We start from the raw sequence: 22,667 nt of genomic DNA, 5'->3' as shown, positions 1-22,667 counted from the left end.
TTTGTATCTTTGGTAACACATATTGCCAACTTGGTTATCATTTGGTAAAGCAAAAGTGTGACTATTTTATTTTTGTTAAATTCTTTATTTGGGAACAAACATCTTATTTATATGCTAGCCAACAAAAACTAACATTTCCCTCATTCCAGGCTTATTTAAGGTTTCTAAGACCACAATTACGATTCCCGACGCTTCATAAAACTTGTAATTGTTGTGTTTAAAAATGCATTTTCTTTTTGTTGGTGAGAGAGGCACTACAAACATTCTTCTCGGCTGCGCCCCTGGATGACTGATAGTAGAAGCTGCCTTGTCTTATACCCGCATCTCGTCAGGGTCGATACTCAGTAGTAGGAGCGAGCCTTGCTGTACAACACTTGTTGCTCCCCCCGCCCTCCCTTCCACCCAACGCTCCTCATCGCTGTCTGAGCTAAACATTGCTCTCGGCTGCGCCCCTGGATGATTGATAGTAGGAGCTGCCTTGTCTTATACCCGCATCTCGCCAGGGTCGATACTCAGTAGTAGGAGCGAGCATTGCTGTACAACACTTGTTGCTCCCCCCGCCATCCCTTCCACCCACCACCCCTTATCACTGTCCCTTTTCTTTACAGTGGAATTCTTCTATAAAATAGACAAAAGTAAAAGCAAAATATGAAAAAAAAGTAAAAAGAATTATTTCTTGTATTAGAATCTAAGGGTTTAGGTACATTTTATTTACAGAATGAAGCTATTGCAATTATCGTCATAGAAGCACTTATCGAAAATGTTTAGCTAAATTCAACGAAAATTACGCCTAGAGTCTAAAACCAATCTCCGTTCCAAAGTTTATACATGTATATGTATCGACTGAGTTCGTTGGCCAGCTTGGTACGCTATTGGTTTCTTTGTGGCGACCGTTGAAATTTTAAAAACATCACAACTCAGTTATTTTTAAACCGAGAGAAAGTGAAAAAGTGTTCTGTAATGCTTAAGATATTTTCCTGTTCTTTGTGTAACTAACAATGTTTTATATCTCGCACGGTTTTCGAGACATCCGCAAAGTTCAAATATTGTTACAAAACTTAATCTTATTTAATGTCTTCGTACACCATTCCGTTCCAATCTGGCGGCCTTTCAAATCAAGAAAAATTGTTATTTACCAACCCAGATAAAACAAAACCGAAGATTTGCGATACTTAAAACAGTTCTTACACTTTTTGTAATAAGCAATGTTCATCTCATCTCAAACGGTTTTCGAAATATTCAGTACGTGAATCCCATTAGAAATAAATTATTAATATTTTAGTGGTCACAAAATCAACCTACATCTTCCGACTATTTTTAACCGGAAGGACTATTTTTACGCGTTTCATGAATTATTATAAGATAATGTTGGTAGAATAGTGGATAAATCCGTAATTATTAAACTGACAGTTTTTTATCATGTCAGTTATAACCAATAGGGGCTTGAATGCCCTGCTACCAATGAGGGAAATGTTACAGCTGAGAGCAAGTTGAGAGTATTGTCAAATCTAAAGGGGTTGTGTTTATATCATTTTATTTTATCAGCATTAGACGGAAAACCCGTCTTAAACTAAAATTAAAAATTTTAAATTCTATTGACGTCTAACATGATGTCCCAAATTAGGGCATCTAATTCTCTTCCCTATCACTGTGCTATTGCAATCAAAATATTTTAAATCCTTCGTAATTTTTGAAAAATAGTAACATTCAGATAAAGTATTTGAAATCCTGAAACTCTAAAATAACACTTTATACTTAATTTATTTTTTATGGTAATTTATTTTAATGTATAATATTTATTCAATATTGTAGGAAACTATATTTAGTTTAATTTGGTAGATCTATCTCTACAGTAATACAATAGATTTATTTTGAAGAAACATTAACTTGATCATTAACCAAGAGTCTGTTGTATTCGCGATCCTCTTAATGTTTGTACCATTGCTGACTGTGTGGTAAATAGGATTTGGCTTTGGATGAATAGGGGGATGGATGAATCTAATTGGAGAACACACCACGCCGGGGGTTATGGAATAAATCTAATTTTAAATAAATTAGATAGACCTAATTCATAGTAACATATTTTTAAATGCTGTATTTCACACAATTCGATTGATGTTACACGTAGGTGGGTTATATCTCTTTAATCCCTCTGGCCCTATTAGAATGATGCCAACGTTAAAATACTTTGTTTATCTTTTAGTCGAGTTTTGCTAAATTTCGTTTTAAATGCACGATGTTCCTTAAGTATTACAGTAGGAAAAAATATAATTCAAATTAAAAACAATTAGGTTTTGTTGAGGGAAAATTATCGCGTAGTATTTTTAGCATATTTGACACCCTCTCATTTCGTTCCTCACCAAAACTAACCGGGCTGACGATCAATTTCTTTCTTAGAGGATTTTCCTCATCGATTTCACGAAAGAATATGTTACGTGCTTCTACAGTGCAAATTGGCACTCGGCTACCAGGCTGTGATTACGCATCCTTCTCCAAAATCAAAATCTCAGGCATGTGAAGAACAGGCCTTGTGTATCTTGGTTTGGACACAGTATAATTTACTTAGTTTAGTGATTATATTAGTTCTCTCTTTTTCTTCTGTAAATGTTTAAATTCTCAATTACTTAACAATAACCATAACACGTGAAAGACACATTAAATGTCACTATTTGGCTAACGGTTAATTATTATTTTCTAAACCCGTACTGTTAGCTATATTCACTGATTTCTAATATTTGTATCCTTTTAATGACAGTAATTAGAAGAACAACAAATGACAGTAATTAGAAGAATAACAGGCTGTAAGTGAAAGTTAACGATCTGTGCTAATATAGTGTTGTGTCTGTAAATTAACGGGGACCGTCGTCTGTTAAAATTTAAACCTAACTTCTTCTATTTTCAACATCGATCGAGCGCTGTAATATCGACATCAGTATTTCCTCATAGCGCACTACATGTTCAAGGCTCTTATTAAATTGATTGCCACCAATCATCGCTAATTAGCCGTTCATTCATTATCGTTATCGCTGATACTGTCAGTGGAATGTTCGTCTCTTCTGCTCATCTCATCTCTGCCGCATGGAATATAACATATCTGTACTGTTCTTACGTAAGAACTTATAAAATGTTATTCGTGCATTTCGATTATACTCCATGTAATAAGTGCACCATTCAAATATATATATAAGGAAGTGTTCTGACTGACTGATTCATCAACAGCCCACAAAAACCATGAAAGATAGAAGCATGTAATTCGGTACATTGTTTTATACTATGGCCTTGAGTTATAAAAAGGAACGATTTTACTCTCCGATTCAGGGCTCTGCTCCACTGGGCCCAAAGTTTTTGAAAATTCCCATAAGAAATGCATTGCTGCAAACACATGTTATTAATTGAAAGAGCCTGTTAATTGTAATCAAGTGCTCTGTGTTACACAGAGTACTTGTAAGTGCACTGTAATATGACAGAACGCCATATGTTATTAATTTAAGTATAATTTTGAATTTGCTTACATTTACAGTCTTGGAAGCGTAGAGAAGGTTTCATAGTAACAGCATTTCATATTTCAACCTTCCAGCTTCTACTATCGATTAAAAAATTATTATGAAAACCCACCTTAGTTTTTTGACTGAAGTAGGCTTCTCAGACCTACGCTCGTATTTATTTTCTTGATTGGGGCAACACACCACATTTAACCTTGCTATCAGAAATTAATATCTTTCACAAGAAGTAAATAAAAATAGCCGATAATAATAAACACTGTTTGACACATTTTCTTCATCGAGACAACAAGGCAAACTAAACCTTGGCGTCTGATAATTCTTTCAAACTAAAAGCGTTCATACACGCGCAAAGCCTAAAATAAAAGCCATCAGAAATTTCGTTTAACATCTTAACCTCCTAATCATGTATACTGACATAATACGAACCTAAAATATGCCTACTTCCGTTTCTAAACTACATATAGCACCTTTATTTATTACTGAAAAGGTAAGACTTCGACATAAGATTCCTCCACAGTGGCCTAAAATACGTTTACTGTTACATTTAAAATTATTACTGTAGCTAATCGCTGTAGCTATTCAATTAAATATTATGTAACGTTAGAGACAAATCCCAGTTATTTCACGGGTACTTTATAAAAACTGTTTCACTCTCTGACTTCAGGATTCCAAAACACTGTTATTTAATTAAACTTAAATCTAAAATTTATCAAGAGTCAGGAATATCGTTCAGTGACTACAGCTGATCTCGTGACTAGAATGTCATTTAAAAAGAATATGCCCATGGTGTCCCAGTTTTTCAGCAGGAAATTGCATGAAAAGCCGCGGTATCTGCTAGTTATTATTATATGTTGTTATTATTTTTTTTATTGGTGCTGAGACACTTAAGTAAGTTTTAAATGGATTTTTCTAGAAATGTGTTGTTGATTTTGGCTAAATTGAGCCACCTTGATTGTTAGGTTTTTTTACTGTTTGTTATTCTTGTAAATATTGCACAATCGTTGGAATAGATAAATAAATAGGATACACATAGAGCACACGCTACTTTATATATAGGCTATACAACAGCTAGTTTAAATGTATCGCATCGTTTTCCGACGTACGATTTTCTACGTAACAATATCAAATATAATAATATTTTAACAAATATAATTTTCCGCCTTAATTCTTTTTCGAAATCTTCGAAAATACTCATTTGAAATTGAATAATGAGTTATAAATATTTGTTTCACTAATTCCCTGTAAATATTCGTGTTAAATCTATATACTGTATCTTGGTAGCTGAGTGGTTTCGCCTCAGCTTCTTGCACTAGAGATCCGGGTTCAAATCTCGGGTTGGGTACAGAATTTGTGAATAATGAAAAGTAAACATGTGAGCCTGAGATGTAGTAGAGCAATAAACGAGTCGTTTGATGACTTGAGCAGTCTCGTAGTAAAACCCTCTACATTTTTGTACAACGCTTAATTACTTATATTATGGGACTTTAAAAATTAACTGAGGACTATAGTTGTTAAAAATATTGGAATGATAAATAAAATGATAAAAAATATTGTGATTTTTTGAAAGTTTGAGGGTTTTAAGCTTTTGAGATCTCTAATTGAGGGAGAAGTGAGGGATAAATAGGGGAAGGATAATTTGGGGCGAAGAAATATTGGCACGCTAGCGGGCACATACAATAGGGCGACGTCTGTTTGCACTGAGGCAGGAAATGTGAACCCTCTTTAACCTGGCGCGGCTACACACATAATTATGTTTATGTTGTCATTTGAATAATACCGTAATACTATCTTTTGTGAACTCGGGAAAAGAAAAAACTCACTAAAATATAAAGTTAAAAAATAAATTCTACATAATAAAAAAATCACTAGTTGCACAAAACTGTACACGAGAACGATTATTTTATAATAATTGATATTTAATCAAAACTCTGCACAAGAAAAAAAAACAATTTAAAGCTACTATTAAAAGGTTACGATCATGATTACTGTCTGGTTGAGAAGGTTATGTTCGCCAGCTCGCGCCAAAGCGTACAAATAAACATCACCATATATTTGTATTTTCTGACAACGCGTCAACAAAGTAAGGTTATGTTCTCCAGTTCCCGCCAACGAACGCAACGCACCAAAATTATCCGTCAAAAAATAGTTGAGCGCTAGAACATACCCATTCAAATATTTCTCTCATGTCAGATACATTATATTCCAAATTATCAGAATTTGTAACAGTTGTTCATAGTCTCACATAATTTTAGTAGTTAGTTGTTTGTAGGTTAATGGTACCTATTTAAAAATAGTATTTGTACACGTCATGACTGTTTAAAACATAGTATGTCAATGAGCAATAAAATATTCTGGTCTATTTAGAATATATTCAACTATAATATCTTGTATTTTACTACGATAAGAATATGAGGATGGATTTACCCCGTATCTGAAAAATCTTCTTGGGGGCATGTACGGCAGCCATCTTGGTCACGTTACCCATTCTCGAACAATCAGAGAGCGGAGTTATCATCTCACAGCGTCTAATCCTATCATTTGAACCGAACTACATTCAGCTACACTACTTGAACTGGCAGTGTACTCATTGTTGTAATCTATTTCCAGTTCATAGACTAGACTTAGAGATAAAATACATTCTGATCGTATACATGTAAACTAAATATATTTATTAGTAGAGAATAAAAATCGGGTGATTTAAATATCCTTTAGGGCCTCTTTAGGATCTCTTTTTTGTTGACATATCATCATTTTTTTCTGATTTTTGTTATACTTAAATCCCAATATCCGAATAAATTCATCATCGTTTTAGCTGCTTCTCTATATTATTACTATCAGTATTAATCGGTACACTGTGGTTTTTAATGTTATTCTTTATAGAAATGGGGCGAGAAAAGAGTTTCGCTATTATAAGTCAAGGGGTTTTGAAATGATTTCTTCAAACGGTAACAAAGTATTTAGATAAAAGTAAATAATTATGTGAATAGATCTTGAATGTATTGACTGCATAAATAGTAGGTCTATCCACAAAAAGTAATTGAAACTTGCAGTTTCATTTTTATACATAAAAATTAAATATAATATAATTATTCACTAATATCTAATTGGCGATGGGTGGTTTGAAGGGACTGTAGGATTGTTATCATCGATCGTTATAAATGGCGAAAAGAGAGAAAACAATATTCAGATTCGTATTAAACTTACATATCGAGTAGGCCTACTTAGTTGAATCAGTAACACCTCATACGAAGAAGTCGTATATATAATTCACTGCATTTCATTTAGAAATGTGTATTTATTTAGTGCTTACACTAATTGGGAACACGTGTCAACAATTTCGGCCAGCAGAGCCGAAAGTGAAGATCGTCACGTCTGGGCGAGAGATGTGTTGAATCACTGCGAGCCGAACGGGTGACAATGACCTCGGCGTGTGAGCGATAAGGCGGATCCAGCTGTGCACGTGTTATCTGGTGGCAAGGCAGTCACAGGCGACCCGAGAGTTTGCACCAGTACTCAGTAGCCAAGGCCGTTGTCAATTGAGACAATAGCGACAATTGCAGCAGTGTCTGGCACAGTTGCCTTACCAAACACGACACAGCACGTGGTCAGCAAGAGTTGGCGGATCAATTAGGGTTAAACAGTTGCTTTATCTTTAACTTTAAAAAGGAATCGGAGCCGAGTTCTGAGACAGACGTTACTGTTCGTCCTTTGTAAAGGCTGTAGACTGCGAACATCCTGGTGGAAAATAAACTGAAAATACAACATACAACCTACAGCCAGTAATTTTAAGTTTGCTTGCAATGCTAAAGATTTTCTCTCAATCCCTGGGGGGCGCTTTCATAAAAATAAAAAAGTGTTGAACAAATCTGTTATATTTTAAACTTTGAGCATGATTAAAAATATATTTTAAATAGAATCACAATTATTGTGATCCATTAGTCACTAGAATAAGAACTATGTTAGTTTGTATATGAAACACAATGTGTTTTATAACACTATTATAGGGATTAGATGGAAAATAATCATTATACAAGAATCAAAACAAAATGCGAATTTTATTTTTAACTTTACAGTTTTCTTAATGAACAGGAATTTATTTAGAATTCAACCTGGACATTTTGTAAACATTGCCATTTAAGTCTACAAAACATTCAGTCCTTGGCTGTAAATCACTTTTGGATTAACTTTTTACATAGTTTTACCGTACCCAACATGCAGTATCCATATAGCCTGAAAGCTATAGGCCTACACGATTTAACATATTCCCTACAAGGTGTTACATAAGTTGATTATGCAGCCTTTCTCATCATTATTAGCCCTAGAATAATTCGGTACACTGAGATTAGTAGACGTCTGGTAGTCAAAGTGTTAGCGTCTTAGTTGGAATAATGTTAGCCTTTTACAAATATTCCTGAAATATTTGTTCAATATATATTTGAAATATTATGCCATACATGTTTGTTGTATTAAATATAGGTTAAAATGTATAGTTTTATAATAAGTAATGCCCACCTCCTAGTTTATTTAAACTACAAATAAATTCATAAATTAGTTTTACAGTGATTAACTTGTAACAGCTGTAATCAGTGTGTGTTATTAAAACATTTACAAGCATCATTCCTGTCACTAAATATGACCTACAGATTTTTATTTGTATGAATTCAATATTAAACTTAAAGGTTAAACAAAAATATTGTATACCTTAACATTTTTTTTAACTTCCAAAGAAATTCAACCATGGTTTTTTAAATTATTTATACTATATTTGATAAAATATTTCAGAACTTAGAGGTTCCTGCATATCTTATATTGGAACCGCAACATCGCAGCAGCATAATAATTAGCACTTCCCATTCATATAGTACAGAACAGGGAAGTTGAAGATTGGGAATGAGTTCTCAATCTGTTATGACATTTGATGTCATCCAGCAATGTGTCGTAGTTGTGGTAATAAAATTGAGTTCTAGCTGGGTTTGATAATTAATAAAGTCATTGGAAAGTACCTGCCAACACTGTTCGTGTTATCCGAATCTTGTATTTTGTCTCTCAGGACTCTGCGGCTGATGTCCAGTTACGTGAGTGTGGTGTGTCGGCTCCTGGCTGCGGCGTACCACGCCATCCTGCGTAACCGTGCTGTCATTGTCAGTGGCATCATGGCTGTCATCGGTGTCATTACAAGTAAGCACAACATTTAGTTTTCAACTGAAGCTTCTGGATCAAGGGCAGAAAGGAGGAAATAATGATACAAAAATGGAATTTGGATAACACCTGACATAAAATAGAATTTTGGATTTATTATCATCATTAGGCAGAATGAGCCTCAAAAGGAAATTGTAGATTCTTTTTTTTAATATAAGTGCAAAGATTTTTGACATCTTTTTCACAAAACAAAATGTATTAAAACATCTAAACAAATTTTTTATGGGTATTAAATGTATCTTTAAAATTCAAAACATTCCCATGATTTTAGAATGAAATAAGGTTGTTAAAGTTGTTGTATCGTTAAGTTCTTGTGGTGCTTAACTCATGATGGCTACCAGTACAACCACCTTTTAATATCACAATTTTATAAATTAGTTTTATATTTTTGTCAGGAGCCTTCAGAATGTTGTTTTCCTATCAAGATGTTATATGATATTTAAAACAAAATACTAAGAAAAAAATTAATTTTCGAAATGTAATATTTTTCATCAAAGTATTTACTCCCTCTTCATGGCCATCTCCTTGAGGAGACCAAAGTCAGTTATGGGTATAAGTAGTTTATAAGTCCTGTGCGAGGTATATTGACAATTTGTAACACTCCTGAACACAGGAATTTCTTCTCATTCTCTCTAAAATAGAAATTCTTGGACAAGATTCAGTGTTCTCTTTTGTCTTTTTTAATTCTATATAAAAATATAGACATAGAAATGTTATATTATCAAAATTACGAGTCTTCGGGTAAAAGTTAAAAAATTTAAAAGAACCTTTGAAAACTTAGTACGTGTAATTCTACTATAGTTTGTGTTGTAAATACAAACATACTTTCAAATTGAAAGTGAACTATTTATTTTCTATCTTCAAAACTTTTGGTTTACGTTGTGTCCATATAACATTAAATTTGCACTATAAATATCTTGAGAAATTATTTTTTGGATAACTGTGGAGATAAATTTTCAGTACAAATATATTAAACTGTAAAGAATATGTCAGTCAATTTAATATTCCTTGAGTGAGATGGCTCTCCATAGTGGCAAACATATCTGAATATTTTAATTAGGCTGATAAAATTCTGTCTTGGTGTGTGAACAGAAAACTTAAAGTATGACTGTTTATTTTCTCATTCATTTTGGTATAATTAAGTAAGAGTTTATGTACTAAAAGTTCTAATATTATTTTATTTTGTTACTTACGTAAAGCTTTAAATATTTAGTTTTTTACAAGATCAAAACTTCTTTTACTAGATAGGAGAAAAAGAGAGAAGTTATATAGTTCTGATTAACCCATTGGCTTATACATATTTTTACTATCAGCTCAACTGGAGATATCCTACTAAAAATGCTAAAAACGTAAGAGTTTTGTTATATGTTTATAAAAAATGTATTTTTCAAGTTATTTTGTTATATCTTTTTGGATTAACATGAAATGGGCTTTAATAATAAATAGGTAGTGATATATTTGGTCATAATTTAAAAATAATAATGCTGTACAAACTAAAAAAGTTTTGGAATTTTTAAAATTAAAAATCTTTTTTACTCAAATAATATAAAATAAAATACCCCATTGTTACTTTTATTTTATTTAAAATGTATTTCTCTACCTAGCAGTACTAGAATATGTGTGTGTATATATATATATATATATATATATATATATATATATATATATATATATATATATATATATATATATATATAGAATAAATGTTTTTTCTAAATACTGAAAATTCCAAGAATATTGATTTTTTTCTCTTGTAGTAGACTAATATTCTTATAGTAACTTATTATTCATTTAAATTTCAATTAATTGTATTATTGCAGTTTTTCTTATGTGTTACAACAGTATTAGTCTAATTTATACTAACATTTGGTTGAAAAAGGAGTTTAAAAAAAATATTTAGATGGCGCTGTACTTGTCACGGAACGGTTTCGTGATATAAATTTTGAGCCCAGACTAGCTGTCACGGAACCGTTCCGTGATACAAGGCAAATGGATTAAAACTATTTCCCAACAGTCTGCTCTTCTTCATACCCACAACTCTCAAGAAAGTGAGAGACTATAAGCAGTTGTCACTATCTAATTGGCAACATGTTCATCTGTAATAGTTGATAGCCAGCTCTGTCTTATATTTGGCAGTACAATTTTCTAACTATATTATTTATCCTCAAAAAGAAAACTTTAAATGGTTTTTACAGTTTCAGCAATATAAAGTTACATATTTGTGTAACTCTATGAAACCTGATAGGTGTCAAGTTAAAGTTTGTAAAACCATATAGTATTATTATTTTCTTTAAACTGGCTGTGTTATTTGAAGAGATGGTATGGTTTCAACATTTTCACTAATGATTCCTACAAATTAGTGATTCTATAGTAATGCAGTTTTTATGTGTCAGGGTGAACTGCAATTTTTTGTACAATTAGACAAGACGGTTAGTTTCTAAAACTTGACCAGCAACCCATATCCGGTCCGAGGCTAATGTCGTACAGATCTCGGTGAGCAGTGCTAGTTAAAAGAATGCTGGCTCTCTTACTGAACTGTACTACTGAGCTGAAGCTTGAATCTGTTGACGAGTTAAAAATTTGTCAGTTTGTATCCTTCTGCAAGAATCAGAATACGTTTCTCCTGAAGAAATTGTAGACTGGTTTGAAACGAAATCAAATCAAAGGAAAATGTTATATTCTTCTAATAGATACACTTGAGCCTTCTTAACATACAAAAGAGTCATAAGCAGCAATTTATCATCATTTTGAAGAAGAAGGCAAAAAAAGATTATTTCTGTTATTTCCATCCAGTTTTCAGTTGACATTTTGCTTCGTTTGGTTGTGCAATAAGAAATGTATGCTGATTGTCCTAAAGCATAAAAATACTCTGAAACAATGTATATAATTTTCCTTCAAGCTGTCATTCAGTACATATTTTCTACTCATTCAGTTTGGTACTTAGTCCAATCAATCTACACCTTCCATTTGATTTGTTGCTAGAGGGAGCCCTGTACATGTACGTACCACCCAAGAAGATGGAGCCCCTGCTAAGGACACTGGGAGGAGCTGCCCCCCACCCCACACCTCCTGCCATCGAGCTACCTCCCCAGCCTGAGAAGAGTGTTCACTGTGATGTTCTACACGATCCCGGCCCCAACAACCGCCAGATGGATGTTATTTTCATACATGGCCTCAAGGTATGACATCTAGCCTATCGTCAAATTAAGTAAACTATTCTGTGTTGCCTGTATACAGGCCCATGTTATACTCACATAGCAACTATATAAGATTTTTGTTTGAAGTTTGTTGTTGACAGCGGAAAGATTGTGAAGGAAACATGATTTTTCTGAACATTTGCCACTGTAGGTATATAAGTTTTTGTTTGTAATTTATTTGTTTTTTATGTATGTGTCCCATAAAGAGATATACACCTTTATTTTTATTTTCTATTGCTTAATCAGTTTGTCACTGATAATTCTGAGATTTTCTGTTTTTTTATTGATATACCAGTGTTGTTTCTTGAAATGTACAACTCTCAGAAGTATCATTATAGGAGAGGAATTTATTTTAATACCTATATTACAATTCATTTTCATGTATACAAAAGTAATTTGTTTGTTGTTAAATGTTTGGTATTAGTGTATCACAGTGCATGGCTTCACTTTTATTTTAAAATTAAATTGACTTGAATTAAATTTGTCCCAATATAAATAATAATTTTTACTTTACAAAAGCAGTAAGTTTACTGTTGGTACTTTACTCTACTTTATTGTTAAAAGTATATTTTTCACTCACCATTTTTCTGCAAGACACAGAGAGAGCTGTAATTTTTTTAAAGTGCTTATGATACCATTGTTAAGAAGTGAGTCAGATTTTAGAATGATCAGAGGAAGAAGTGAGCAAGTAAATAGAAAATTAAATGTGCTTACCTCTGCATGGAACACTTTGTATTTGAAAAAGAAAATGATAAGATTACAGTTTTTTAACTCAACATTATACAAATAAAAATTACTGCAAACTTTGTTAACTTCTACAAAATAGCCTAATGTTTGCTGAAATTACTTTTAAAATAGTAGTAGGACTGCATGATCCTAGGACTCAATAGTAAACCAGATACTGGATTATGGTTTATTGTGTAGGGTGAATCCTCAGCTGGAAATCCCAACAGGGTGCTCATACTACACAAAAAAGCCTTGCTGATCTTGAACCCCAACAAAGCTGCAGATATGCTTTCCAATTCATGGGAATAATGACCATTACTGATTAATGGCACATTCAAGAAGTAATTTTGCATGCTCATCAGCTGACTCTCAAAACAGGGAAAGACCTCCACTCACATAACACTCGCCATGCAGCTCACTTTGTTCTGCCTCTACACCATACAGCTTTTTTTAAAGAAAAGCCATCGTACATTGGCCAAAAACGATGAAACACTCTACTAGACAATATCAAAAGATCAGAGCGAAATGCTGTTTAATTACTATTCTTGAAGAATATGTAATTAGAGAAATGTATCTATCTGTCTATTTTGTCCACATCTATCTATCAAGTAGATAGCCCATAAATCAATGGCAATACCTTTCTGGATGGTGATACATTTTACCTAGCTGTTGTAGAGGAACATTTTGATCAAAGCTTACTCTACCAATCTTTTGTCAATGAAAGGCCACAAGTACACATTTCCCAGGGATCTTGGTAGTATATTTTCCCTGCTGTTATTGAGGGACATGTTGAGCAAGGCTTACTCTACCAATCTTTTGCCAATGAAAGGTCACAAGTACACATTTCCCAGGGATCTTGGTAGTATATTTTCCCCTGCTGTTATTGAGAGACATGTTGAGCAAGGCTTACTCTACCAATCTTTTGCCAATGAAAGGTCACAAGTACACATTTCCCAGGGATCTTGGTAGTATATTTTCCCCTGCTGTTATTGAGGGACATGTTGAGCAAGGCTTACTCTACCAATCTTTTGTCAATGAAAGGCCACAAGTACACATTTCCCAGGGATCTTGGTAGTATATTTTCCCCTGCTGTTATTGAGGGACATGTTGAGCAAGGCTTACTCTACCAATCTTTTGTCAATGAAAGGCCACAAGTACACATTTCCCAGGGATCTTGGTAGTATATTTTCCCCTGCTGTTATTGAGGGACATGTTGAGCAAGGCTTACTCTACCAATCTTTTGTCAATGAAAGGCCACAAGTACACATTTCCCAGGGATCTTGGTAGTATATTTTCCCCTGCTGTTATTGAGGGACATGTTGAGCAAGGCTTACTCTACCAATCTTTTGCCAATGAAAGGCCACAAGTACACATTTCCCAGGGATCTTGGTAGTATATTTTCCCCTGCTGTTATTGAGGGACATGTTGAGCAAGGCTTACTCTACCAATCTTTTGCCAATGAAAGGTCACAAGTACACATTTCCCAGGGATCTTGGTAGTATATTTTACCCTGCTGTTATTGAGGGACATGTTGAGCAAGGCTTACTCTACCAATCTTTTGCCCATAAAAGCTCACATGTATACTTCAATGATGTGACATATGACACATGTGACATAAGATATAAAAGAATCTTTTCTTTTCAATTTACCAAAATGGTAACTGTACCATTTTTATGTTCAATATGTGCACAAGTGGCGATTGTACTCTTTTATTTTTTGTGCTACAGTAAAATTATTAATTTATGCCATGAAATTTCCCTTAATGTACCTTCTATTTATACCATTAATTAATTTATTCATACATCTTAACTGTAAATATAAAATAAAATACCTTTTTAAATTTTTCATTGATAGATTTATCTTAAACATTGTCACCCAAAATTTAATTAATTAATTTGAGGCATGAAAATCCCTTGTAACATGTCCAAGAAAAACCCCCTCAAATTTTCTATTTAATTAAAATATGCTTTTATAAATTTGATGGTAGAAAAGATTTAATGAAGCTGTTCTGTTTGTATAATAGATGCATGTTATTGAGTTGTTTTGTTTCTATAAAAAAGTTTTGGTTGAAAGGGCTCCTTGGAGCGCACATGGACACAGGGAATGTGGGAGCTGAAGGGGAGAGACAATGGTGGTCGAATTCTCCTCAGAAAGAGCTCCTCAGCGTCCTCCATCAACACCCTGCAGATCAGCGAAGTGCACCGGCAATCCTCAGAGTCTAACTTGGCGACAGTGTGCAAAAATGTGGACTGCAACGGGCACAGCGATGGCAAGGTGGTGTCACAGATTGATCAGAGAGAAAGAGACAGGGAGGTGTCGAGGTGTTGGCCGCGGGACTGGTTACCACAAGACTGTCCAGGAGCACGAGTCATTGCTCTGAACTATACGACAGATCCTTACCTGTGGCGGCCCGTTTGGATCAACAAGCGATGCCGGTAACCATGCCACTATAATTTTTAGTAACAGTAATAAAATAAATTGAATGAGAAAATTTCTGTGTAAATTTACGTTTTAAAATTTGTATGTGCTTTTTAAAATCAAAGATTTAAAAGCAAAGATCACCCGGCTTTAAAAATCATTATTTCAATTTTGTTTGTATTAAAAATAGTATAAAAGTATGTTTTTCTGATCAATGAAATTTTGAATGTTACTTATTGCTAATCATTAGAGTCATGAAAATATTATCAGAATTATGAGTCTTCGGGTAAAAGTTAAAAAATTTAAAAGAACCTTTGAAAACTTAGTACGTGTAATTCTCCTATAGTTTGTGTTGTAAATACAAACATACTTTCAAATTGAAAGTGAACTATTTATTTTCTATCTTCAAAACTTTTGGTTTACGTTGTGTCCATATAACATTAAATTTGCACTATAAATATCTTGAGAAATTATTTTTTGGATAACTGTGGAGATAAATTTTCAGTACAAATATATTAAACTGTAAAGAATATGTCGGTCAATTTAATAGACAGACTTCGCTGTCCAGTCTGTTGTTCGATATCGTCTAATTGGGGGAACACAAACAGTTCAAGCATGTCCAGGCATGTCCTAGGCCTGTAATGGTTTTTTTCTACAAAAAAGAAAAGTCCAATAACTTTTTCATGAAATAACGCGCACCACACATTGAGTTTGGGAGAATCACGCACATACTCGTGGATTTCGTTTGGCTGTTGCGATCCCCATACACGGCAATTGTGACGATTTACACATCCATTTATGTGAAACGTAGCTTCATCACTAAACAACACTCTCTGTAGAAAATTTGGATTATCATAAATTTCATTTAACATAAAACTTGCAAATTCAGTTCGTTTAGGGTCGGTAGGTTTTGTTTGCTGTTTTATCTGAATTTTATACGCATGAAGTCTTAGCCGTTTGTGCAGTACATTTTGTATTGTTGTTTTTGGAATGTTTAGTTGAAGACTTCGTCAAGCAATGGATTTTTTTGGGCTCCTAACACAAGATTGCCGGATACGCTCAACATTCTTTTCTGATGTTCTTGGTCGGCCTGGTCTAGATTTTTTGCCGACGGTTCCTGTTTCCCTAAACTGGTTAAACCATCGAACGATAGCTTTGTTATCAGGTGCTGTTTGACCTGGATATGTTCTCAAAAAGAGCCGCTGTACACTGACAATTGACTTTGACTCCGCGTACCAAATCACGCACTGTGCTTTTTGTTGCACGGTCAACATAGTACTGAGCGGCAGCGCGTCTGTGGCCGGCTGACCTTGACGATTGCGCAGCTTGTCTGCGCATCACAAAGACAGGGAAACACAATCAGACGAACTAAAAACAAAACTTGCGTTCACCAGTTATCGTCCAGTGAAAGAATTACTCATTTAACATGAAAGGTTTTGATGTTATAATTTTATTAAATCTAGGCATTATTTTTTCGATGACACTGTATTGTTACAGTTTAATTCATTGTACAGAAAGAAAATAGAATTTATTACAGACTACTTTAATTCCCAAGATATTTAATCCTCCAATAGGAAAATGATCAAATGTTTTTGTACTAATATATATATATTTATATTCAAACAGTACAAAACATAAAGTATTTAAAACACTGCTTCGTACAGTTTTTTTTTGTATATATAAACTTATAGGTACTTAATAAGTTGGCATGTTTTTAGATTAACATTTCCGGAGTATGTAGTTCTCTTACAATATAATGTATTTTAATAAATAAATAAACATTACATTGATGAGTATATTTCAACCTCCTGACAACCTACATTGAAAACTAATCTGCAAACTAATAAAAATTTGTCTGAAGAATAAGTATATATTTTATGTGAAACTCTAATTTTACACAACTAATTGAGAATGTTGTTGTTTTCATATACATTTGGCAATATTCCAGGAACATGGTTGAATTTAGAGGATTGAAATTAATTTTGATGTATCACAGGACTATAAACAACATCTGTGATGTATCTTAGGCAATGTGTACAAATAGATTTACAATAAAAATATTTTAGGTTTAACTAAAAAATAAAATGTTTATAAATGAGAGTTTTAAAAGATAATAATTACATTTAAATAACTAGTGGAGACTTTATCCAAATTCAGTATGTACATCTTAAAATACATAAAATTATAATGTACATAACATTTCTTAAAATATATGCATATATTTAATTTTAAATTTTTTAATGTTGATATAATATTTTCCAAGCTTTAATTTGATATATTGTTTAGAAAGTTTTCTATTCAAGTTCAAGTTTAAATCCAAATAAATGTTTGTCCGAACTTACTGCAGTATTTGGTGACATCGGATTTTCGAGTTCAATCATGTTACACATGAAAAGTTTATTAGTTGAAAATATATATTATGCCATGAGTTGAAAAATAAAGGCTACATCAGAAATTATTGTTAAATGATTTTTTCAGGACTTCAATGAGTGAGAGAGCGTGGGAAATGATGCACCACCTCAGTGAGCTAGGGGTGGGGGAGCACCCAATAGTGTGGGTCGGCCATTCCAAGGGTGGTCTGTTCGTCAAACAGATGCTGGTCCACGGTACGTACATAACCGTCACCTCCTTTTGACCATTTAAAATATTCTATCCAACCACTTCCTTATTTGAATTGAATAGAATAGAAAACTCTCTTTATTGCAGGAATATACAAACTCATTTTCTTTCAAATGAAATGAAACAGATAATACATGATTAAAATAGCTCTTAAATATACAATAATTACTTACAACTAACAATTTGCATGTTCTCATAAGAAAAAATATTTTAAAACTGTACTTGGCTATGAAGAGGTGAGTAGATTGGTCCCGCTTTACACTAAACCTCATCCAATAAACAGATATAAACCAAAAAAGCTGTGGCCTCATGCTAAATTTTTAAACTCTTCTAACATGCCAAAATAAGGCAAGAAAGTTCGTAATTCAGCTTGAGTCATTCAACCAATCAGAATCTAAACAATATTCCATTAATTCTATATCAACTTATTTGATTATCTGAAGATTTGTATAGTTCTAAATGACTTTTTGTATAGATTCATAAATGAAAGAATAGTGCAATAAAGGGTTCTACTATGAAATATAACTCTGAGAATACTCTAAAGTCATTTTATAAGTGTTAAAGTACAGAGTCGGTTAACATTCATGATGCACATTTTTTACTGAGTGCACAAGGCCCAGAAAAGTCTAGTTTGATTCTATAGTTTTTCAAATGTAAAACATGTCATTTCATACATAATTTGAAAGGTATATGTTAGGCAAATCATTTTTATTTTAAAATGACGGTCAACAACTATGAATTGTAGAATTCTTTGCATCACATCATAAACTATTGGTGTGAATATAAGTTTTCATATTTAACAGCTACTTTTATAATTAAAAAATGGTTATTTTAGCATAGAGCTTGTTAATGCTCCTTAAAATACAGGGTGATTCAAAACTAAACGGCAATCTCTCGAGAGCTTATTCTATAGCTAAAAACAAGTAAAAAAACTCATATAACCATATGCCCGGAAACGCTTCGTTAGCGAGTTACGCCTAGCGAAAGATTTCGCCCGGATTTCAGAACCCTTGGTGAAGTCAGGCCGTATAAAAATAGTAAAGGTAGTTACAAAGATACAAATACGATTGTTTTTTATGTTTTTATATCTGACAAATTTATTAAAATTCGTCCCAGAGCTGTAAATGCAATACTTTCAGAGATATCTTACGTAAAACACAAGAATTGGTGCAAAGAAATAACACATTTTTGTGTTTAACGTAAGATTACTTCCATAAATGTTAAATAAAGGTCATTTTTTTCTTAAACAGATTTGTAGAACATTTAATTCTGAAAAGATTCATGTGAATTACTTAGGAAAAAAATTAATAATAGGTATTGAAATTTAGCTTTATTTAAAAATAAAACAGACGCACAAAAATGCATATTCTTATCTGCATAAAATATTAACTAATGTTTAGGTTGTGAGTAACAGCTGATCATTTATTCAACACTTTTTATCGTCATATTTTCTTTGCAAAGGTTGGCAATATCAGCTGATCAACAATTAAGTTCATGATGTAATATTTGAATAACCTTTATGGAGGTTTTTGTATTGTGGCGTGTGAAGATTGTATTTTGTGAGATCCTGTGATTATTTGGAAATATTTTATACAAGTGTATAAAATATTTTATTAAATATTTATTTAAAAAAAATTTTATTAAATATTTTTATAAAAGTGTATGTAATTATCTTAGTAAATAATGGCAGATAATGTAAATGGTATGTATTCGTTTGAAGAGTATACGGACATGATACTGATTTACGGCAAAGTTAACAAGAATGGTTTAGCTGCAGTTCAGGAATATCGTGATACTTTTCCACATCGAAGAACACCTGATCGCAAAACATTTGAAGCTGTGGAGAGACGACTTAGAGAAACTGGTAGCTTTAAACCGAAGCGAATAGATACTGGTCGTCAACGTAGCGCAAGGAACTATAATAATGAACAAGCAATAATAAATGCTGTAGAATTATCACCAACCACAAGCACCAGACGATTATCACGTCAGTTAAATATTTGCCAGTCAAGCGTATGGCGGACACTTCATGAAGCACAGTTGTACCCATTCCATATAACACGTGTTCAAGACTTATTACCAAAAGATCTTAATAAACGGAAGATGTTCTGCCGCTGGTTAAGAAGAAATTGTTTACGACATCAGTATTTTCTTCGGCGTATTCTCGTTACTGATGAATCCTGTTTTACTAGAAATGGAATTGTAAATTTTCGTAATACCCATACTTGGGCGTACGACATCCCACATGAAACTGCGACAAGGCATTTTCAACATACATTTTCAGTCAATGTATGGCTTGGTGTTCTGGGTGATAATTTGATTGGTCCATTTTTCCTCCCTAATCGACTTAATGGAGTAGCGTACTTAAATTTTTTAAGAACAAACCTGCCTACCCTCTTGGAAGATATTCCTGTTCAAAACAGAATAAATGCATGGTTTATGCACGACGGAGCACCTCCACATTTTTCTAATGATGTGAAAACTATTTAAATGATACATACGGTAGACAATGGATTGGTTGAAATGGACCAGTAAAATGGCCACCACGTTCTCCTGACCTCACGCCAGCAGACTTTTTCTTATGGGGTTGGATGAAGTCAATTGTTTATTCAAAACGGATTAACACCATAGAGGAGTTACGTAATCGCATTACAGAGGCGGCAGAAACTATCAAGAATGCTCCAAACGTTATGAAACACGCTAGAAAAGAGTGGATTCGTCGTGCGAAAACGTGCATTGCTAACAACGGAGGACACTTTGAGCAACTATTATAGGTGATTATTACAGTTTTATAAAGGTAAATACATTTTATGTTAATGTTCAGTCTAGAATAAATGATCAGCTGTTACTCACAACCTAAACATTAGTTAATATTTTATGCAGATAAGAATATGCATTTTTGTGCGTCTGTTTTATTTTTAAATAAAGCTAAATTTCAATACCTATTATTAATTTTTTTCCTAAGTAATTCACATGAATCTTTTCAGAATTAAATGTTCTACAAATCTGTTTAAGAAAAAAATGACCTTTATTTAATATTTATGGAAGTAATCTTACGTTAAACACAAAAATGTGTTATTTCTTTGCACCAATTCTTGTGTTTTACGTAAGATATCTCTGAAAGTATTGCATTTACAGCTCTGGGACGAATTTTAATAAATTTGTCAGATATAAAAGCATAAAAAACAATCGTATTTGTATCTTTGTAACTACCTTTACCATTTTTATAGGGCCTGACTTCACCAAGGGTTCTGAAATCCGGGCGAAATCTTTCGCTAGGCGTAACTCGCTAACGAAGCGTTTCCGGGCATATGGTTATATGAACTTTTTTACTTGTTTTTAGCTATAGAATAAGCTCCCGAGAGATTGCCGTTTAGTTTTGAATCACCCTGTATATCCATGGATTCCAAGTCCAAGTTTTCAAAAATTAAAAATGTTCATATAGCCTTGCTCAATAGTTTTAAACACGAACATAAAATACAATACACCTTTCTTTGAATATCTTTGTAAACAAAACAACTTTTCTATTTAACCCTTTTTAGTTCAAGTGGTATTGATGTTAAAATAAAAAAAATTATGTTTTTCAACATTATTATTTAATAATAAAATATTATGCCAATAAATAACATTACCTTTAGTCTATTTCCATCATTTAGTAAAGTAATAATGGTACAGTATCTAAGAAGAATATCAATTTACGAATAATTTTAATGCTAATAAACATTTTTGTTAACATGTTCACAACGATGTGTAGGTACACCTTCGGGTACACAGGATCTTTCACAACTGCCATTGTGTACCCGATTGGGTATACACCGGGTTTTCATAAATCATGTCGAGCGTCCAGGCGATGGGGTACATGTTAATATCCATTTCTTAATGCATTTTTGTTGTTTGTTTTATTGTTGTCTTGGGGGTTTATTAAATTTGATACCAATAAATGCTTCAGACTGTCGTATACTCCATTGGGTGCACAATTCCTTAATTTTTTAGATACCCCTTGGAATACATGTATTAATATACAATTTTGGAAATTTGCTATTGTGGTAAACATGTTAATAGGAAAAACCCCTTTTTGGTATGTCTGTAGTTATAGATTACATTAAAACTTAAATTCATTATCGATAACTAAATATACACTTGGAAATTAATACCTGGACACTATATTTCTAATTTTAGATTTTACAATTTCTGCCATTATTCCTTGTTTTCCTTATATACATATTTCTACTTTGGTTTTAAAGGTGTTCACTGCACAAATTTACTGTAAAGATTGCTTTATAACCCCACAGGATACTTTGATGAAAATTATGATCTTCTTTAAGTAATTTTCTGGTTCATAAAAAGTTATCCTGGCTAGGAATCTCCATCCTCCAGTTCTTGATGAGTGGAAATGTGTTATGAATGAAATTTTTGTTTATTGACATTCCAAACAGAACTATGGATCATTCCGGAGTCTAGAGAGAGTCTCCTGGGGGATATTGTAGGGTCAACATCTACTGCTGCTTGAAGATCAGCCCCTTTGTTCAAAAGAAATTTTATTCTTTAGCTGTACTACACCAATCTTTACACCCATCACAAGTCTTTCAAATTTCTGGTATGATTGATGTAGTTGGGTAGGAAACTGTCATGCATACCTCTCAGTGCCCTGGAAGTTTTGAAAACACTCACCTAAGATTATGACCAAGGGTTTCGTAATTCACAAATGGTATAATGTAAACATTTAGTTTATTAAACCTTAAAACATTCACAAAGAAATAAAAAAAAACTATAATTAGTGAAATGAAAATGAGACTACACAATCCAAAAACAAACATGTCATATTAAAAAAATGCTTTTTTACAATTCATATTTGTTTATAATAATCAAAATATTGATTCCAAACAATTTTAGATTATTAAAATGAAACTTAATCACCATAACGTTTTATTATAAAACAGAAAGGTGCTGAAATGACGCTTAAGACACATTTTATTGTAATGTTGGTATTATTGGAGCAGGTAAA

At 32.9% G+C, this 22,667-nt stretch overlaps 1 protein-coding gene across 1 annotated transcript in view; it reads left to right on the top strand.

Moving 5' to 3' along the window:
• LOC124375176 (protein SERAC1) overlaps positions 1-22,667 on the top strand; it is a 70,728-nt gene that overhangs the window by 27,528 nt on the left and 20,533 nt on the right. Inside the window, exons 3-6 of the mRNA XM_046833288.1 lie at positions 8,554-8,681; positions 11,685-11,881; positions 14,699-15,060; positions 17,522-17,649. Of these exons, the coding sequence (XP_046689244.1) occupies positions 8,554-8,681; positions 11,685-11,881; positions 14,699-15,060; positions 17,522-17,649 (815 nt within the window). The remainder of the gene's footprint in view (positions 1-8,553; positions 8,682-11,684; positions 11,882-14,698; positions 15,061-17,521; positions 17,650-22,667) is intronic.

Source organism: Homalodisca vitripennis, chromosome 1 (assembly GCF_021130785.1).
Source record: "Homalodisca vitripennis isolate AUS2020 chromosome 1, UT_GWSS_2.1, whole genome shotgun sequence".
Lineage (NCBI taxonomy): Eukaryota > Metazoa > Arthropoda > Insecta > Hemiptera > Cicadellidae > Homalodisca > Homalodisca vitripennis.
Note: the sequence above shows the minus strand (reverse complement) of the source record. Positions and strands in the feature narration are given on the sequence as shown.